Below are 18906 nucleotides of genomic sequence, written 5' to 3' on the forward strand. Positions count from 1 at the left end.
TTTGAAAACAAAAGATTTTACAGATATGACAAAAATTAAGAAGCATGGAATTTAATTTATATATTCTCAATTATAATACAGCATACTGTCTCTCAAAGTCAATACACTGACAATTGTATGATGAATTCCACTACATAATTCTTATGTCATCTCTCCAAATTTAACAATTTGCATTAACAATTTTTAATAATTGGCATTAATTTAAAAAGAAAATCTGTGCTTTCCTTTATATACAGAACATAAAAAATAATATATAGACTTCATGCTCTGGTGAATACAGTCTGTTATGAGTGCTCTAAAAAGCTTTCATGTCATTCAAATAACATCAAATGCAAACCTTAACTTCTAATGCAATGCATACATCAGAGCTGTGAACTTGCAGAGCTTAAAACTTAAACAAGAACACTCTTATCATTTTAGATACAATCTACTGGTAAAATCATTTCTCTGAAGTAAGCTTCTATCCCACAATTCCTAATCAGTGAACATAACTGTTAAGAGAGCTAGTAACTAAAGACACCACATAAACCCAGAAAATCTTACTCTGTGCATATACATGGCAAATGACTGGAAAAGACAGTTCTATGCACTTTGGTCACATACATGCATTAGCATTTTATTTATTTCACTCTGAAGTAAAACTCTAACTTACTGTGCTGTGTTTTATAGCATGGAAAAGACCTGAAGAGTAAATTTTTTCTTCTGAATTGAACTATGTCAAAAACCATGTATGTTCTCCAGAAAGAGGTAACAGAAAGTAATGGAAGTTCTGCACATGGGGCCTGACTGGAATTTGTCAAAACCAAAACCCTGAAGAACAGGTAATACAGGTGCTGGATTTTCAGCACCAACCTTCCCCCTCAGAAATCTGCTACCAGTTAATTTTAACACCTGCTGTGTAACGACTAAATATTTGAGATATATTTGCTTCCTGCTTCAGAAGGGAACATCACTGAACAACACAAGATTTAAAGTTACTTTTTTTACACGTAGCAAATAAAAGCTCTCACCTGTGCTTGCTCTGGAGTTTCGCCTGCAAAGTAAAAGATGTAATGCTCTTCACTAAAGTGCTGAACTACTATCTGAAAACAGTTTGGCCTTAAAAATAAAAAAAAAGAAAAACAAAAATTAAGTTTAATTAATCTTCACATATTAACAGACACCTTCACTTAATCTGTGCCAAAACAAAGTTTACACTGAAGTAACAGATTTCTCCTGTTTGTCTGTAAGATGCATTGAATAACTGCATCAGTGTTTGTTCATCTACATGTTACCATCACAAATGGAAAGAGAAAGACTTCCAACAAGATTTATCAGATCTTCAAAAACTGCATTTTGGTTTTGAATGTATTGTGTCATTTTAAGAAAACTACAGTACATGCAACCTGCTTCAGAACACTGACACATTTTTAGAATGGTGTGTACTGAACAAGCATGTATGCTGGCTTACAGTTAAGGCAAAAAAAGCCATCTCAAAACACTTGTGAACTCTCTATTCCTAGAGAGTTTAAAAGCAGTGGAAGTTCAGCATTTTTTCACAACCAGTTAATCATACATAAAGGATTTTTCTTTCAAGAAACAGTATTAACCTAAGGAATCCCCTATATGAATGTGTCCCACAGCTCTTATGACCAGTAAGATGTGTACTAGATCATACTCAAAACACTTGAGTGTGTAACTCACTCTGAGTATAGTAATTGTGCAAAAACAATCTTTGAGGATGTTTACTTATATGAACTAGTATAATACAAACAAAGTACTTGTTTTTAAACAGAAAAGAACCCACAGACTTCTAACAAAGCTAGCTTTCAAATACTTACCAAAATAATGTAGAACTTTTCGAATTTACAAAAATTCTTTATCTCATTAACTCTTGGTGCAATAGGATTAAAAAAACCCCAATGTCCTACCTGCCAAATAAACTGTCATGTACTCCATAGACAGAACACACACTAAGGTCTATTAGTCCTTTGGGTTTTGTGGCTCGTTTTTCACTTTCAAAATAAATAAGCTGGGCATCATTTCCCTCTAATATAAAGTACAAGTTTTTCCATCTCTTTCCTTTACCTGCACAAGAATCAAACAAATAGTTATAATATTGTCTAAAACAACATGTAAATTTTGTAAATTAAGAAAACAGAAGAGGGCAGTAAAGCTTCTGTCAAATTCCAAAGAGAAGAACAATGTACAGATAATCACACTTGAGTTATAACATCAGTATACGCATTCCGTTTTATACAACATGTAACTAAAACCAGATCCTCTTCACAGATGCAGGTAGAGTTGCAAAAGATTCTTCAAACATCCTCAGTGTTTTCAACAATATTATGAGAGCGCATATGAGTTGCCCCAACAATGAGCTCCTCTCAGTGTTATGCCTGTATCTATACAGATTGCAAATAGCGACAATGTGGACCCCATTCATTAATTTTTTTTTTAAGAAATGGACTCAACATTAGAAAGCTGCTCCTAAACTCTGACCATTGATTGCATTACAATACCTTACAACATACAGCTGAAGAACAGAAATGGAAATATTTTATATGCAAACTTAAATCAGAATCAACCTGCAAGCACAACCATATGTAAGAATTTGGCAGGTTCCACTTGCTGCAGAGAAAGGTTCTTTGAATTACAGCTGATTAGGAGCATTCTGCAACAAATTAATGCTTAAATCAGAGCACCATTTAGAAAAAACTTTCAGCCTTTATTTCACATTTCAATCATCATAAATCCACTGGGGTCTCAATAAACTAGTAGCAAAATTGTTTTCAAAATACAAATTTAACACTCATTTATTATACTATGACTCCTAGGTGGAAGAGTGGTTTTATTGCATTTAGCCCATTAACACTATGTGCATCCTTTTACAAGACTGTATTCTAATTTGCCTCTTTTAGCCTAATTTTTCCAAGCCATTCCTATTTCATTCCTTATTCCATTGCATCTCTCTACACCTCTCAGAATAAACCTTCTCAATAAATGAGATGCTTCCCTTTTTCTGTTCAGACGGTATAGTTTGGAGTGGTTTGGGGTTTTTTAATGTCTCTTGTATTAGGCTATATGTAAACTCATACCTTCTTTCTTGCATTTGGTCACTATCCAGATTACCACCTGTAAATTATCCTTCTTGTCATTTGCAGAAATCTTGTTATTGATACCGTTTTTCTGCATCCATTAATGCTGGTTTTTCCAAAAAGTAGAAATATAACACTCGGCAAGGGACCAGGTTCCTCAAAACTTCAAAGACTTGTTCAATGGAAACTCTTCAAGGTAATACTCAAGGTTACACTGAAATAAGTCAAGCTGTCAGCTTTTAATGTGCTTATTGCATGCTATGCTGTGTTAGCATTCGAACCCTAAAAACTATAACCTTTGTATGGCAGACTGTGCATATTAAATTTAAGATTGAAAACATACAACCTGACTTGGAATAACAAAATTAAACCAACTGTTTTCTGCAGTGAATGTACAGATTTACACTATTCTAGCTCTCTCAAACCTCTATCAGCTAGAACTTAGTGACTTCAACATTAAATACAAGCACTTTATGAAAATATATTTCATTTCATGATTTTGAATGCTACCTTTGACAAGGATGCCTAGTTTCTATGCTGTGCTGATTTTTTCAGAACTTTCAACCTAAATTTTCATACTGCATGTAATTTTATGTATTGCATTGTCCTACTCATCTACTACTTAAGGAAAGAGATCCTTCACACTCCTTACACACTTTCTAGAACCTTTTGCCCGCTTCAATTTCTCCCTTTCTAGTACTGCTAAATTCATTAAACTCAGCTAGAAGGTGTTGATCTCTGCCCTCTAGTGACCAACACTTGGGCACAAGGAAATGGAACAAAGCTGATGCAGGGAAATTTCAGATTAGACCTTAGGAAAAAGTTCTTCACTGAGGAGATGGCTATTGTTGGGATTTATAAAATTAGAGAGTTTTGAGAAAGTGGTTAAAAAAGCAGGCCTCAGACAGCAGACTGGTGAACACTGCTAATACAGGGGAAAGTTTTCTAAGCAGTAGAGCACAAGTGAGAAATAGAACAATAAGCTCTTGTGATTTGTCTTTAGAGGTTGCAACAAGGTTATTTAATGTATATCTTTAGAAGGTTAGTATGAATGAGTTTCTGTGCTTTGTCTCTCATCAACGAGCTATTGTGTTAGAAAACAAGTCCCTATTGTGTTAACTACCCTTACCTGTGTTTCATATGATTGGATAGAATTATTGTCAATATGTTTTGCTCTATGTGTGATTAGCTGAAACCTAAGGTGAGATGGCTTTATGCTACCGTGTAAAGTGATGTTTCTTTAGCATTCCATTTGAATCACGGAGCTGCGAACGTACTGTCTCCATTGTCCTAACAATGTACTGAGACTGATGTGTGAAATAAACAGCTCACGACGCTGATTCAGATTATCCCGTCTCCGTTCGTGCTTGTAAATAGTTTGCTGACAGCAAAAGCTGGTCCTTAGAAAAGGGTATGCAGGAAATGCTCACAGCCTGTCAGGGTTTAAGGAGTGTCCAGATAATGCTCTTAATCATGTGGTTTAGTTTTCAGCAGACCTGCGCATGATCTTTATGACTCCCGGCCAGTTTAAGATACTGCATGATTCTATGATCCTTATTTGCTTTTTGTTTTCCTTTAAAGGAATAACAGAGGCAAACATAACTCACTTTTTTTCAGAAGATAACCTTTTTTGACAATATTTTTATAAAAAGCATCCTTTGTTTTCCGACGAATTGTATTGTAGATTTCTTTTCCGTCCACTGTATCATTAAGCACTTGTTCTTGGTGCTAGAAAACATGTCAGAAAAACATACTTTAAGTTCAGAAATTGCCAACTATGAAGTTGCAATCAGGATCATCTTACTGAATGCTACCTAACTCATTACTATTGTTCTCTCATGCATTTAACTAAAGCATTCATTTTTCATACAATACACATGCTAGAAATGTATTATAACTCTCCATATTTTCCAAACTGAAAGAAAATAGGGGTTTTCAATACAGACAATCTTCTACAAAGTAAGTCTTCTCCATGTAAAAACAAAAAACATGATGTTTCACCGTGATTTCACTGTGTTAAAATTTATGCTAGTCTTTGAAGATTTATCTAGCTTGTAACTGTCTTCTACCAAAGCTCAGAGGCCTGACATATCATGGTTAAACTCTGAAGCAACAAAAATGGTGCACATCATAATTAAAACCGACTCAAAGTGGCACAGTCCCCCATTAATCTCTTTAGAACTCACATGTTGTAACTGAGCAGAATTCAGGACAAGAGAAGAAAGGAAGAAACAGGAAATAGAAAAACTGATAAATTCACACAATAAAGGGTAGTATCTAGAAATGCACACAATAAAGGGTAGTATCTAGAAATGCAAGTAATAAATATGACCAAGCCAGGTCTGACTTTACTAAGTAAGCTGATGAACAAAAGTTCTTTAGCCATAAAAAAACCCAAGAAAAGCAAGACTATAAAGTAGTAAGGACATCGCTGAGATGAAAAGACATATGCACTGGTTCTTACATAATATTCTACATTTCTTCCTGTGCATATATCTGTAAGAATTATGATTTTGATCAAAACAACAGCAAGATGAAAAATAATTTGGTAATACTAATAGGAATTACAGGACCTACAAAGGAAGCTATATCCATATGTTATGAGATGATAACATAACATAACATGATTATCTATCAAGATCATGTTTTTAACATAAGTGCACAAGGAGTAGTGCACAAAAGAAGACATCTAGTGGCAAATACTTTTAAGTAAACAGCATATCAGACACAGGAATTCCACCAGATTGACTTTGAAATGATGCAAAACTCTTGAATTCTTTTCTCCCCCTCAAAAACACAGAGCATGGTGTTACATGGAAGGGAGGTGAAGCTGAACATTAACTGCACCACTGAGCACTACATTTTCAAATAAAGTCACAAGTGCATCTGGCTAGGTTAAAAGAATCTGAAGTACTCTCACATGGAAAATGAGTCAATAAAGAGTTGATTAATATAGAAACTGTAAGTTTCACATATGTGAAAAGCTGAAATGAAGACTTATTGCCATTATTAAGAGAAAAAATGAAAAAAGTTAGTAATTAAATTTTCCAAGGAGCAATCTCAGAATTCTTACTTGCTTTCTGACCCAAGCACATTACTGAGCACAAGTTAACAGCAGGAAAGAATGGGGAAGCACCAAGGACACAACACAATAGGAAAGACTGCAATAACAAGGAATGTATCTCTTAGTGAAACACACCAGTTACACCTGTTGATACTTACAGAAAATGAGATGTGAACAGCGGAGTCATTCATTGGAGGACTGGGCTGTGAACAGTTGGCTATGCTAACATACTCGTCCCACACGGATGGACTTAACTTCTGCCATGGCAGTGCCTAAGGTGCTGTGTTTTGGTTTTGTGACTGTAATGGTATTGGTAACATAGCATAGTGTTCTGGCTTTTGTTGATCAGTACCTGTATAGCCTCAAGACTTTCTCCATTTCCCTCTCTGCCCCCTTCCTCAGTAAGATGGCTTGCTAGACAATATGCTGGGAACAGAGATAGCCAGGACAGGCGATGCCAATTTATTAGAGAGATACTCCCTGTCATGTAACATCATGATCAGCAATAAGCATGGGGGCACACGGAGGTCTCAGAGAACATCTGGGCATTAGTCTACTTGTGAGAGGTGCTGAGTGCTGCCTTTGTATCACCCTTTCCTTTGCTTATAAAACAGTATTTATCTTAACCCAGGAGTTTTTTGCTTTTGCCCCATTCCACAAGAATAGAGAATGAGCAAACAAAGGTACAGGTGGTTAGCAGCTCACTAGGGTCAACTCACCACAGCAAATTACATGTATATTCATTAAGTGCTTTCCAGAGGGAAAGGGAATTATGCATAACACGGTACTACTCTAAATTGTTCTGGTACATGTTCAAGAAAGCTGAGTTCACACCAAAATTGGTAGCAGCAAGACAACTATGAAAACATTACAAAGAGACAGGATCAGCTTCTGTGTGCTTAGCTTCGTGAACAGAAGAAATGCTCTCAGATTAATAAAAAAAGATGCCACAAAGGGGTATGAATTGCCTTCAACTCTCTTTAGAGAGGACAGGAAGAGCAAATTTCTGATTTCCACTGAAACAGGAAAGCTCGGGAACAGAAAAAGAAAAGAACAGGTACGTAAATTTTACAACTAGTTAAAAGCTCATGAAAAGGTAATGATGTAGTATGCTTATCACTGGTGATCTCTTAGAATCAATTTCTGCTATGGGGCAAGTGTGCTGCAGAACAAGTGCTGCAGTCCCAGCCCCGCAATCACTCCTGAAGCTTTTTGGTGTGTATAGGTTTCCTGTGACAGGGCAAAAAACCCAGACACTGAAGAGAGGGCAGACTGGCTCCCCTTAATATGGGACTAAATCAAAGCACGAGCCCAGGAACTAGGGGTGCAGAGTAGAGGTTGAACACCTCACAACATAAACAGAACTTACCATACTTTCTGTTTACTATAACCCAGTCTTCAGTAAGTGTATGTATTTGAGGATAAAATAAAAGAAACAGATGAGCTGAAAATATTGAAGCTGTTGATGATTGACTACTGGAGATTATGCTGTTTAACTACCACTGGTATCTCTGCTGTAATTTAGTTCATAAATTGATTTGATAGTGATTCAGTGTGTGACTTCAACATCAAAGGCTCAGAGATTAAATCCTACCTGCATTGGAACAGGATCTTTTAAGTAATATCCTTCAACAATCTGTTCTTTTCTGTAGTGCTCAATGATGTCAGCAATACTGTTCCAATAAGAAAAAGAATATTGAAATGTTAAACACATTAATTTTTCCACCGTTTGAGAATCTGCTTTTCCATAAAACCACAAAAAATGTTCCCTCAAAGTTTTAATAAAATCAAGTGTTAATCATCATAATCTTATTTGACAGGAATATACTGAAGTCAAGAAAGTTCATAAAACTGTATTCAGAATGTATTAACCTAAACTCTGCAAAATATTTTAATGACTTGCTTAAAATGTCACATTAGGCACTGCACCTTCCACATTCAGGTAGTACATGTGCATTACCTGCTTTCCAACCAAGTTGAAAAATTACTATTTCATTGGCAATAATTGTCCAAGTCCTAGAATAATTAGATAAGTGGAATGGGACATATTCTGAGGGAAGTGCAATCCCCTTCTGGAAGAACAGGAATAGAAAACAGAAAAGGTTGGTAGTAGGGCTTATACAGATTACGACTGGACATCACTGAGCTATTCTTTCAAATACTCATGTCAGTAGCACTCCTTTACAGGGATGCACTGATTCTAGTCATCAGATTGAGACTGCAATTGCATTTGGAAGGCTCAGGAGAGACGTAGTGACAGATACAAGCTGAAATTCAAGGCATTTCAGTTGCTCTAATTTATTTTCACACTACTGAAATTCACATTGTAATAAAGAATAGCAACAGGGACATCAACAGAAATTAATCATTTACATGCAAATATCCATCTAGAAAAACAGCTAAGTAATTAAATAGATAAAAATATACTCAGTGTGACTTCTCAGTTCATGCATACTCAGCTGTGTGTGCAAAGATACAAATAAGGCATGTGTGCAATGCAGGAACAATAGCTTATACTGTAAAAAATCTCAAAAACTTTTAAATAAAGCTGTATCAAGGTATCTTGGTTGACTTTCCTATTTTATTCGGAAGCTATGAACTAGGCAAACTTGATAAAATAACCTTCCAAAAAGCACTTTTATTTTTCAGATATGTAAAATGAGGTTAATGTTTCTTTCCGTTTCAATGAAATCAACTAGTTAATTTCAATTTTTACTGAGATACTGTCTGTATATGCTGTTTTCTACATAAGAATTGCAACTGTGTCACACTAAAAAACACAAGGACTCAGTCATTACATTTGACAGGTTGAATAGCTACTACCAACATTTCCTAATCGATCAAACAGCATTACATGAACTTTCTGACTCATCAAATTAGGAATACCTTGACCTTCAATGCAGCATCTACTTCCTTGATTAAAAATGCCATTAGGAGTTCCTCAATGTAAAGAGCAGGTGCCTGCAAAATTTCTGCAATTTTGTAATACAGGCCAAAGAATAAAGTCAGTTGTATTTAAAAACTCTTTCTGGAGTTAGAGTAACGTTTAGACTAGGAATTCCAAGCCTTGATGAAGCACCCAAGGACTGTGTTTTTCATTATATGTTTGAACTTCCAGCAAATTTATCAACCTTATACACACAGAAATTTGAACTGAATATCACCTTAAGAGTATAGTGGTAATTCTCCCAAACATACAACAAAAACAAAGATTTTCCTTTGACATTAAGGACGATCTCTAGAAAACTACATATCAAAATACCAAAAGAAATTCTTAAAGCACTTTGTCATAATTTATTGCTGCTTAACTTTAAAATCTTGTTTTCTGTTTGACTGCATAGAATCTCTTTCAGACAAATATAATCTACACACCAAGTGAATCCAGCACTGCATTATAAAGTAATCTGAAGCAATAACAAGGTAGTATTTTTCTGAAAGTGTATTATTTATTGCTACAAACCCATTTGAGAATAATAAGAGTTCCACTAACTTGATGATTATTTTGGCATCACCAAGGATGGGGGGCTTGGGGCCTATCATCCTCATCCTAAGTCATGCAACTACAAATTGGCATTTATTTCCATGAAAGGCTGACCCTGCAGCTAGCTTAGTTTTCAGTAAGGATGGCTGAAGGCCAGATTGATTAATGAAGAAGGTATTCCAGCAGCCTGGGTGTGAAATTGGCATAGGTTCCTAAGGATCCAATTATTTAGCCTCACAGCATCATGTGAGTGAAGTCATATAAAAAAGTCCACTGAACTTCATGAGGAGACCTGGATATTTTCTCACACACAGCTGCTAAAAACCTCTACCCAATCAGAAGTGACAGAAATTCTCTACTGGGGTAAGAATGCCCTTGTTCTACGTGAGCAGGTCAGGAAAAATGCTGATTTTTTTAAGGCAGACAATGACCTCTTTTTAAGGAGGAAGGTGAGTTCTCACTACTGAAAATACTTCCAGATACAGCAACTCTAAAAAAAATACTATGAAAGACCAAGGTGTATTGATAGTTTCTCCCATAAAAGGGGAAAGACTTCATTATTTCTCTTTCTGTTTTGTACAAATTACTATTTTTTTGCCTCAATGGCAAAAGAAATACATCTTAAGTTTGTTCACTCTAAATGAACTGATCAATATTTCTGCTCCAAGTACCAAGCACATACTTCAATGTAATTTAGTAATTTTTTCAACAACGAAGGCATTTATCGCCTTTCTTGTAAATACCCATTTCTATTATTTGAAAACTCTATTGATTGTCTCAGATAAAATTAGCATTTTTATTTTCCCCTTTTCAAATAGACAAGAACTCATGTAGAAGCTTCCAAGCTGCTTCAAATAGAGTAATCTCTTAATTAAAGATACACAATTTATGGATCCACATGATCCATTCAAACTACAATTTACAGAGTGAAGCAACTGTTTGGCAGAACAAGCACAAATACTTCAAGAGAAACAAGTTACACTTAGGTTATTTAAGCTGTAAGAATCTGCTCAGTTAGTAGTAACTACTACAGAAATTAGAGAAAATATTTAGTATAAAGGAAACTACAGTCTTAAAATCATAGTAGCAAATAATTACCAGGAGCAAATTATGCAAGCACAAAATATGCACAATTCCTTTTGCCACAAAAACTCACCTATTATAGTATCGGCCTCCCATCATAAATTGATTGTTTGATGTTGGACATATTTTAAAACGCTGAATATTTTCACTGGTCCGGAAATAAAGTGAATAATCACCAGGAGTATTATCTGAAGGCCTCACAAGAAAACTGCACACCTGACCAACTGAAAAAACATCATAACAGTGTTATTTTTCTTAGTGATATATGTAAACCCTTAGAAAATCTATTTCTACATAAATTAGAAAGAACTGCACACCTGAAGAGATACAAACCCTATAAAGGTAAATTACAGTAGTGATCTCAAACTAGAAGAACTAGTACTAAACCACCAGAATTAATGAAAAACGGTTCCACTGTAGGCTGCAACCTAGCCATATCTTTGCCATCTCTTTAAAACATCATACAAAAAAAAGCTTGATAACATTTTCAAATCTCTGTGCCAATATTTAAAGTAGGGTATTAAACAATATGAGTCAGAACTACTGTTTTCAACTAAAAAAATACTTGCTTTATGAAAGTGAAATAATTGATTCCACATAAAACAATTTAAAAAATTAATTAAATAAAAAAAATTTAGATTAACTTTACTTGAGAACATACTCAGTACTGACAGCCATGAAAGTTTTCGTCCAATGTAGTATTCCACTGAGGTAGCACCCAGAGGGATTGGAGAATCTAAAACACTCATTTATGCTTAGATATAGAAAGAAGTTTTGCCATAGTTTAATATTAACAGGATTGCTTTGTGTCATTTCACTATCACTGTATTTCACATCAGAAATACACATACCTGTCATCAGCAAATTGTAAGCTTCTTGTTTGGAGATCTTCCCATGGAACCATCTTAACAAAGATGAAGAGAAAAATTAGAAAGCAAGACTACCAGCTCTCTTTTTTGGTTATGCTGACATCCAAGACTCTGGCACCTATGAATTAATCTTTATTTTAAAAGACCCAATATATATGGATGAGACAATCAATGTCCATGCTACTTAATGATTCTCTCCTCCCAACAACATGAAAGACTAACACTAATAGGTATATAAATAAATTACTTCAATAAAACACTTGGAGCTGATGTTCAAATACAAGTGAGTTTAGAGATTGATATGAATTGTCCAAAAAGTAGGTCATTTCATAGGCATTATTTGAAGTCATACAGCAATGTACTAGCATCATTAAATCTGAAGCTCAAACAAGAAGTTATACACAGAAAACCTCAAACTCAAATTTGCGAGAGCTGTGGAAACAAAACCTAGGTTTGTTAGATTAATGAATATAAACTGCTTTGATCTCACACCTTGCACCTTCCCAGAGTCTTGTGTCAGAGTAGTAGCCCACAAAAGTTCACAGCCTCTGCCTAGTTTTGGCATGATACTTACCACTATTTAGAAAAGCCTGACACACTACAACTTAATAATCTGTATTTAAAGGAAAGCTAAAGATACAGTGCTTTTATAAGAAAAGACTCGAATTTCTGGCTTTCTTTCTATATTATCTTCAGATATTAATATAGACTCCGATGAAAGGTAAACAAGAGCTGAAAGACAGAACCAAAGCTCCAACATGTCCCCTACACGCTACTTTCCAAATACGAAATTTTCACATTTGAAGACATCCATACTGCCAAATTGACTAGCAGAACTCAATAAACCAAATAGACCACTGAAATGTCTCCTTCTGCCACCAGCCTCTTGGAAAGTGGGAAACAGCAAAAAAACAGCAAGCACAAATATGACAAACAAACGAGGTCATCAGATCAGTTATCAAGGCACTAGACATTTTTCACAACTATCTGCCACTCATCTTCACTTGTGAAAGTAATCTATTAAAAGACATATCAACACACTACTGATTCTAAGTTTAATTTTTAAATTTTTTTTAAGTATTTAAGTAAATAGAAGGAAGAACAGTCACAGTCCTGTGATTTTTTCTTCAAACTTTAAGCATTATAAGAATCACAGAACTGTACAGAACACAGAATCCTTTGCATTGGAAAATACTGTTGATCATCACATCCAATCCTTAACATAGGACTGCCAAGGCCATCACCAAACCAATGTCACCAAGTGCCACACCTACACACCTTCTAAATCTATCCAGAGATGGTAATTCTACCAAAAGTCCATTACAGGACTTTTTCACATTAGTTATCCCTGCAACTGCAGCAGCTAGTATATAAAGAAGTCTTGAGATTGAAAAAAAAAATCTCTTTGGTCACTTTCTCAAAAACTTAGAAATCTCACAGTGGAACTTGACAAACAGTTATGATTGCTTTCAAACGACAAAAAAAAAAAATCCTTACATTTTGCCTTCATGGGGATCTTCTTCTCTTCCCTATGAGAAAATTAACATATCAAGTGAATGACAACAGTACAACTCAATTTAAAAAAAAAAAAGTCGTAAGTTAAGACCTCCTGTATAAAAAAAAATGACCTTTAGATATCTGAGGCATTTTTTACCTAAAAGACTTGCTGCAGCTCTATGAAAAGCTTCCCTCTTCATTCATTAGGTGAAAATTCAGCAAAAATGTTACTTCTGATGATTACTTCATTCATGATTCAAGTCCTTTAGAGGTGGTAACTTTTTAGAAAGTTTCAACCTTCTCAGCCTTCCTAGCGTTAAATTACCACTGACCTATCAGTCCACAGATCAAAAGTCTAGTATCGTCACTTCAGTTTAGCTATTCACATCCGGACATAGGCATCAATGAGAAGCATCTCAAGTAACATTGCTATTGGCAAAACACACATGCTGTGTAAGAAGATATTATAAAAAAATCTTTTTTTTTTTCTTTTTTTTCTTCTCACCAATAAATTTTTAACCCAAATTTCATCCTAGAATAAAGAGAAAGATCTACCACAATGCAAAATTACATTCTGCTGAGTTAGCGAACTTTTCATGGCAATTGTAAAAATAAACGCAATTGAATGATTCCTCACCAGGACAGTAGATTTTAGGGAAATGCCCAGTAAATTTACAGTACTATTCATTTGCACTTATCTTTGAACAACATGAATAAACATTTTCTGATAATAAACTATGTTTAAAAGTTTGTTTCAGTTTTTTAGAACTACTAGATGAATTTACTAGATTCAGAAAACTACACAATTAGAAAACAGGCAATTAAATGTCACTAGTTTTTGTTCAGTATTATTTTATAAAAAAATCCCATTCATTTAAGAAATCTGAATACAAAAATTACTTACCACTTCTTCTACCAGGTCTTCCACAATAAGACCTTGTTCATCTGTCCGTAGATTTGTAACCCACATCCAGCCATCTTCCAATTCATTATGGACAATAAACATGTCTCCTTTAAGGAAACTGAAGAAGGTTACAGCAAGATTTAAATCAGAGATACAATCATAATTTAAAGTTTAAAGAACACAATGAATTTCCATAAAATATTTGGGAAAACCTATTAGTAAAAAATGCAGGAACTGATATTACAAGCACATGTGTATTTTTCCTCACAGTTAAGTAGCCACATATACAAGTTTTCATACTTTTGATTTATGTTTAGTATCTAACATATATTTCAGTGCTCTCAACTTCAAAATGTGCTAACGGATAAAACAAAAATAGCTAAAACACAGTAATATTGTTTTTTTATCGAGAGATCAAATACGCAACACAAGTAAAATAACCCTTAGCAGTCTATAAGAAAGTAATGTTCCTTTCATTGAAAAATTACCTTGCATAATGCAAGTTGTAGAATACCTATTCATTATGTTCTCACATATGAAGACAAGTGATGCAAAGAGAATACAGAGCGGTTGCCAGAGATGCCATGCAATTAGCTACAAGCATAAGAAGCATTAACATTCAGAATCAGAGAATCACAGAATCAAAAGGGTTGGAAATTACCTCTGATATTACTGAGTCCAACCTACTACCAAATACCACATGTCAACCAGATAATGGCACTAAGTGCAACATCCATAATCTTCCGAGACAGTGATTCCACCACCTCCATGAGCGGCATTTCAATGTCTCATCACCCTTTCTGTGAAAAATTTTTCTCTAATGACCAACCTAAAGCAACCCTGTAGACTAAAGGGGAATTTAAGATTATGTTCTCTTATCCTGCCATTGGCTGCCTGGCAGAAGAGACTGAACCCTATCTGGCTACATGCTTCTTTTAGGGAGTTGTAGAGAGCAATGAGATCTCCCTTGAGACTCCTTTTCTCCAGACTGAGGCCCTGCAGCTGCTCCTAATAGGACTTGTACTTCAGATATTTTACCAGATATTTATTACCCTTCTCTGGACACACTTCAGGACCTCAATGTCTTTCCTTGAATGGCCCAAAACTGGACATGGTTCTCAAGGTGTGGCCTCACCAGTGTTGAGCACAGGGAAAGAATGACCTTCTTAGTCCTACTAGCTACAGCACTGCTGATCCAAGTCAGGATGCCCTTAACTCTCTTGGCCACCGGGGCACAGCTGGCTCATCCTCAGCGAGCTGCTGAACAACACCCACAGGTCCATTTCCACTGGGCAGCTGTCTAGGCCTGCAGAGAGTTTATTGTAAGGCCAAAGTGCAGGACCCAGCACCTGGTCTAAGGGAGTTTTCATTTCTGGAGACTTGTGTAAGTTACTCCTTAAATATTAAGAACACAAACTCAGGTCACATGAAAACCTTTCACTGCAGCACAGAATTTTTAACATTTTAAGAATGTTTCATGATGCATCAAGGTACAGGAAAACCAATAAAGAGTGAAGCTCATTAACTACCATTGCAATTAAAAATTTCATAGCAAATGTCTGTGGCACGGCTCTCATATGAAGTAGGCTAACAGAAAAAACAAACCACTATTGAAAACAAAGAATAAATTCAACTATTCAGCTTTAACAGGTAACAAACAACAAAAGCACCCTCCATCACTGCATAGTTACTGCATGGAAGACATGTTGAAATTAACTCAGTAATACTTCAAACTTAAGAAATATTTATTATGATATTAAAATTCTAAGTCAAAATTCTCTGAAATACATAATTACTTCAAGAGCATATTAATTCAATCTAGAACAAACTTGAGAACTCTGGTCTCAGCTATGCCATGAACTGAACTATTTTAGCCATGTAGATATCAAAACACCAACTCTGCATTTCAGCTCTGTCCTAAAAGAGGAAGAAAAGGTTTAATTGCCTATAATTTTTGTTATGAAGCTGACAGGTGCAATAAGACACGTAAAAGATTATTTTTTGTTGTTCTCCCACAGAGTAGGAAGCCTTAGTTGCAATGTGCCATTAGAGAGCCCATTCCCAGTCTATTACCTTAGTAAAACACATAATTACAAAAACAAATATCCTCATATCATCCTTTAAAGGATCAGACTGGACTGTGAATCCTGGACTAAATTTCCATCCAAATGAGGATATAAAGCTCTCATACGATAATAATCTTAAACCTAAGAAAATTCCCAATTCAACTGGTGTACTACATCAGTTTATGAAATCTGTTGCATTAGAGAGACCAGAAACCAACACAAATCATTTTCAAATCCTCCTATTTTTTCAGCAGGAAAAAAATTATCTCAAAAAAGCAGTATCAATCCCAAGTAAGCAGAAAATGGTCTTCTATTGAAATACTCACTTCTTCCATTCTTAAATTTGTAAGTAGCCAAGGCCCACTTTCTCTTTCTAGTAATCTGAATTGTTTCCCTCAGCTACACATCTAATAGTTCTGTGTCAGTTTAGAAAAAAACCTAGCTCATTTCTTTCACACACTCAGATAAGGCATTTCCATACAGAATTCTTTGACACATAAATTTGTCCTTTTGGTAAAAATCTAGGGCTTTATAAACATATTTCAAAATTATAAGATTTTAATTCTATATACCTTTACGTACCTTCCATTCAATTAATGCAAACAAATATACCAAGAACAAAATGTCTTACTCTTATTTCAAACCAAAGAACAGAGAGATATAATCTGTTAATCTAACCACATCAAGTTTAAGATGCAACTGGAAAATATTTGCATACAAACACGTACGTAAATTATAACTATTTATGAATACTCTTGAGAATTTCACAGCTACTGCTGTTACTCAAACATACCTTATTTCATCAGTTTCTGGCACTTTGGTGTAAGGCAGAATTGCTCGAACTCGCCTTCTGTCTTCCACAGGCTACAATTTAAAAAAGAGCAATGTTTTTTTCTCTTTACTCTGTACTGTATATTCTATACTGTAGAATCTTTTTCCCCAGCCTTATGCTATTCTGAGGCAAAGAACAGAACCTTGCCAGTTTTTTATTTCCAAAGCTCAAAACCACTGTCAACTAGAAACATATAATTTGTTGAACTAAGAGCACTTACTTAAAATTTTTTTTTCACTTAGAGTGGAAATAACATCCCGAATTTTAAAATTCAGAAACATCTTTATTCAGGTTTCGGGTTTTGTTACAGGGGATATTTTGCAGTGGTTTTTTTTCATTTTAATTACTTTAGTTGTTTTAAGGATGGGCATGTGAAAGAAACCTTGGCTATCTACAGGATGCATTTTGAAACTATTGCTAGATATCCAAAATGTGACAGAATAGTGATAGTTACACAGTAACAGTGCTCTTTATTACAAGAACTGAACTTTATTACAAGATAACAAGTATTGTCTTGTTTTCTCTGTCTACTTAAAATGATGTTACTACATTGTGCAATAACTGCAATACCTATATCTTCCTCATTATGTATTTTTATTAAATAGCAATTTTTTTCATCATTACTTTGTATCAGTAAAAATGCATTTTTATACTCCCTATAGTCCCACGTATGCCTATGCCAAACAACAGGAAACTTTCTAAAATTTTTTTCCCAAAGAAAATTTTGAATTGTGATTAAAGTTACAAACGTTTTAGTACGTTGGTCTTCAGGAATTTTTTTTACTTGCCTCTGGAGGTGCTACTGGAAATAAGAGCTTTTCCCCTTTCAGCAAGCAGGACACATGACTGTAATAACCGATCAGGTCTGAGAGTGAAGCAAAGCGACGTCCACCAATGTAGTAGTCTCCACACATGGCAATAATCCTGTTAATAATAAAAAACAGAAGCTTGACATTAGAAAAAATTTTGCTACCAATTTTTTTTTAAGAAAAGGAAATTAGCATCATGTTTAATTCTTAAAACAGCGCCTACATTCAGCAAAATACAGTATTACATACCCTCTGTAAACATGTAAAAAAACCTAATGAATATTTTATCAAAAATATTCATACATATATTTTATAAGCCACCAGTTTTTTATCTAAAGAAAGTGCTGATTCACAGAAAAAGACAGCACATTTTTCAGAACTAAATGAAATAAAATAAAAAAAAGTAAGCGTGAACATCCTGGAAAACTGAAATAATGCACTACTACACAACAGCATTATTACTTGTATCATGCACAACAAACACCTTTTATAATAGGCACAAAATGAACAAAGTAGCAAAGTACTTTAACAAAAAATTACTACACCTCAAAACTACACAACGCAGAAAACAAACACCATCAAAAATTAGTCATTTCGTTACAGTTAGTTTAGCATCCATATTAAATGTTAAAAAATTATTTTGGAATAATCAAAGTATCTCCTGAAACTCAATTTAAAAAATTTATATCTAATGGGAAAAAGCTCACACAACCATTTCAGTAGTTAATGCATAATCTGAATTAAGCTGTTTCTTCCAGAAAGAAGTAATGTAAAATGCATACAAAGATGAATCTTCAGATATTAAGTCCAAGCTCATAAGCATATAACACTGCAACAGAAGTCAGAAAACAACACTCAGGACATATGCTGAAAGCTGTTTCCAGCAAACCTTTCAATTACTAAACATATAATCTATTTGTGGCTTTTGCTTTGGGCTTTTTTTTGCTTGTTTGGGGTTTTTTTGTTTGTTTTGGGAAGTGTTTGTTTGTTTGGGGTGTGTTTTTTCCCCTCAAAATTAAGGAAGCAACCAGGTGTGCTAACACTTTAACTATGATAACTACAATGATTACTATGGAACAGACACAAAACAATCTCCTTCACTGACTAATGAAACCTGCAGGGTGCTTTAAGTCTACTCAAACCACTTTAGGCAAGCTTCTCTATCCAGATATTTTTGGTTTCCTCACACTTCGGTTCTTCACCCTACAAAGTAATTTTAAAGTA

The 18906-nt window shown here is 34.8% G+C and overlaps 1 protein-coding gene across 2 annotated transcripts in view; it reads right to left on the reverse strand.

Moving 5' to 3' along the window:
- Positions 1–18906, reverse strand: part of RASA1 (RAS p21 protein activator 1) — a 45278-nt gene that overhangs the window by 16997 nt on the left and 9375 nt on the right. For both annotated transcript variants that reach the window (XM_058044495.1, XM_058044496.1), the window contains 10 exons: positions 17662–17797; positions 16835–16905; positions 13976–14093; positions 13072–13103; positions 11557–11609; positions 10779–10929; positions 7736–7814; positions 4685–4805; positions 1911–2067; positions 1011–1098 (listed from right to left, as the gene is read on the reverse strand). In XM_058044495.1, the coding sequence (XP_057900478.1) occupies positions 1011–1098; positions 1911–2067; positions 4685–4805; positions 7736–7814; positions 10779–10929; positions 11557–11609; positions 13072–13103; positions 13976–14093; positions 16835–16905; positions 17662–17797 (1006 nt within the window). The remainder of the gene's footprint in view (positions 1–1010; positions 1099–1910; positions 2068–4684; positions 4806–7735; positions 7815–10778; positions 10930–11556; positions 11610–13071; positions 13104–13975; positions 14094–16834; positions 16906–17661; positions 17798–18906) is intronic.

The sequence above is a fragment of the Melospiza georgiana genome, chromosome Z (genome assembly GCF_028018845.1).
Source record: "Melospiza georgiana isolate bMelGeo1 chromosome Z, bMelGeo1.pri, whole genome shotgun sequence".
NCBI classification, from domain to species: Eukaryota; Metazoa; Chordata; class Aves; order Passeriformes; family Passerellidae; genus Melospiza; species Melospiza georgiana.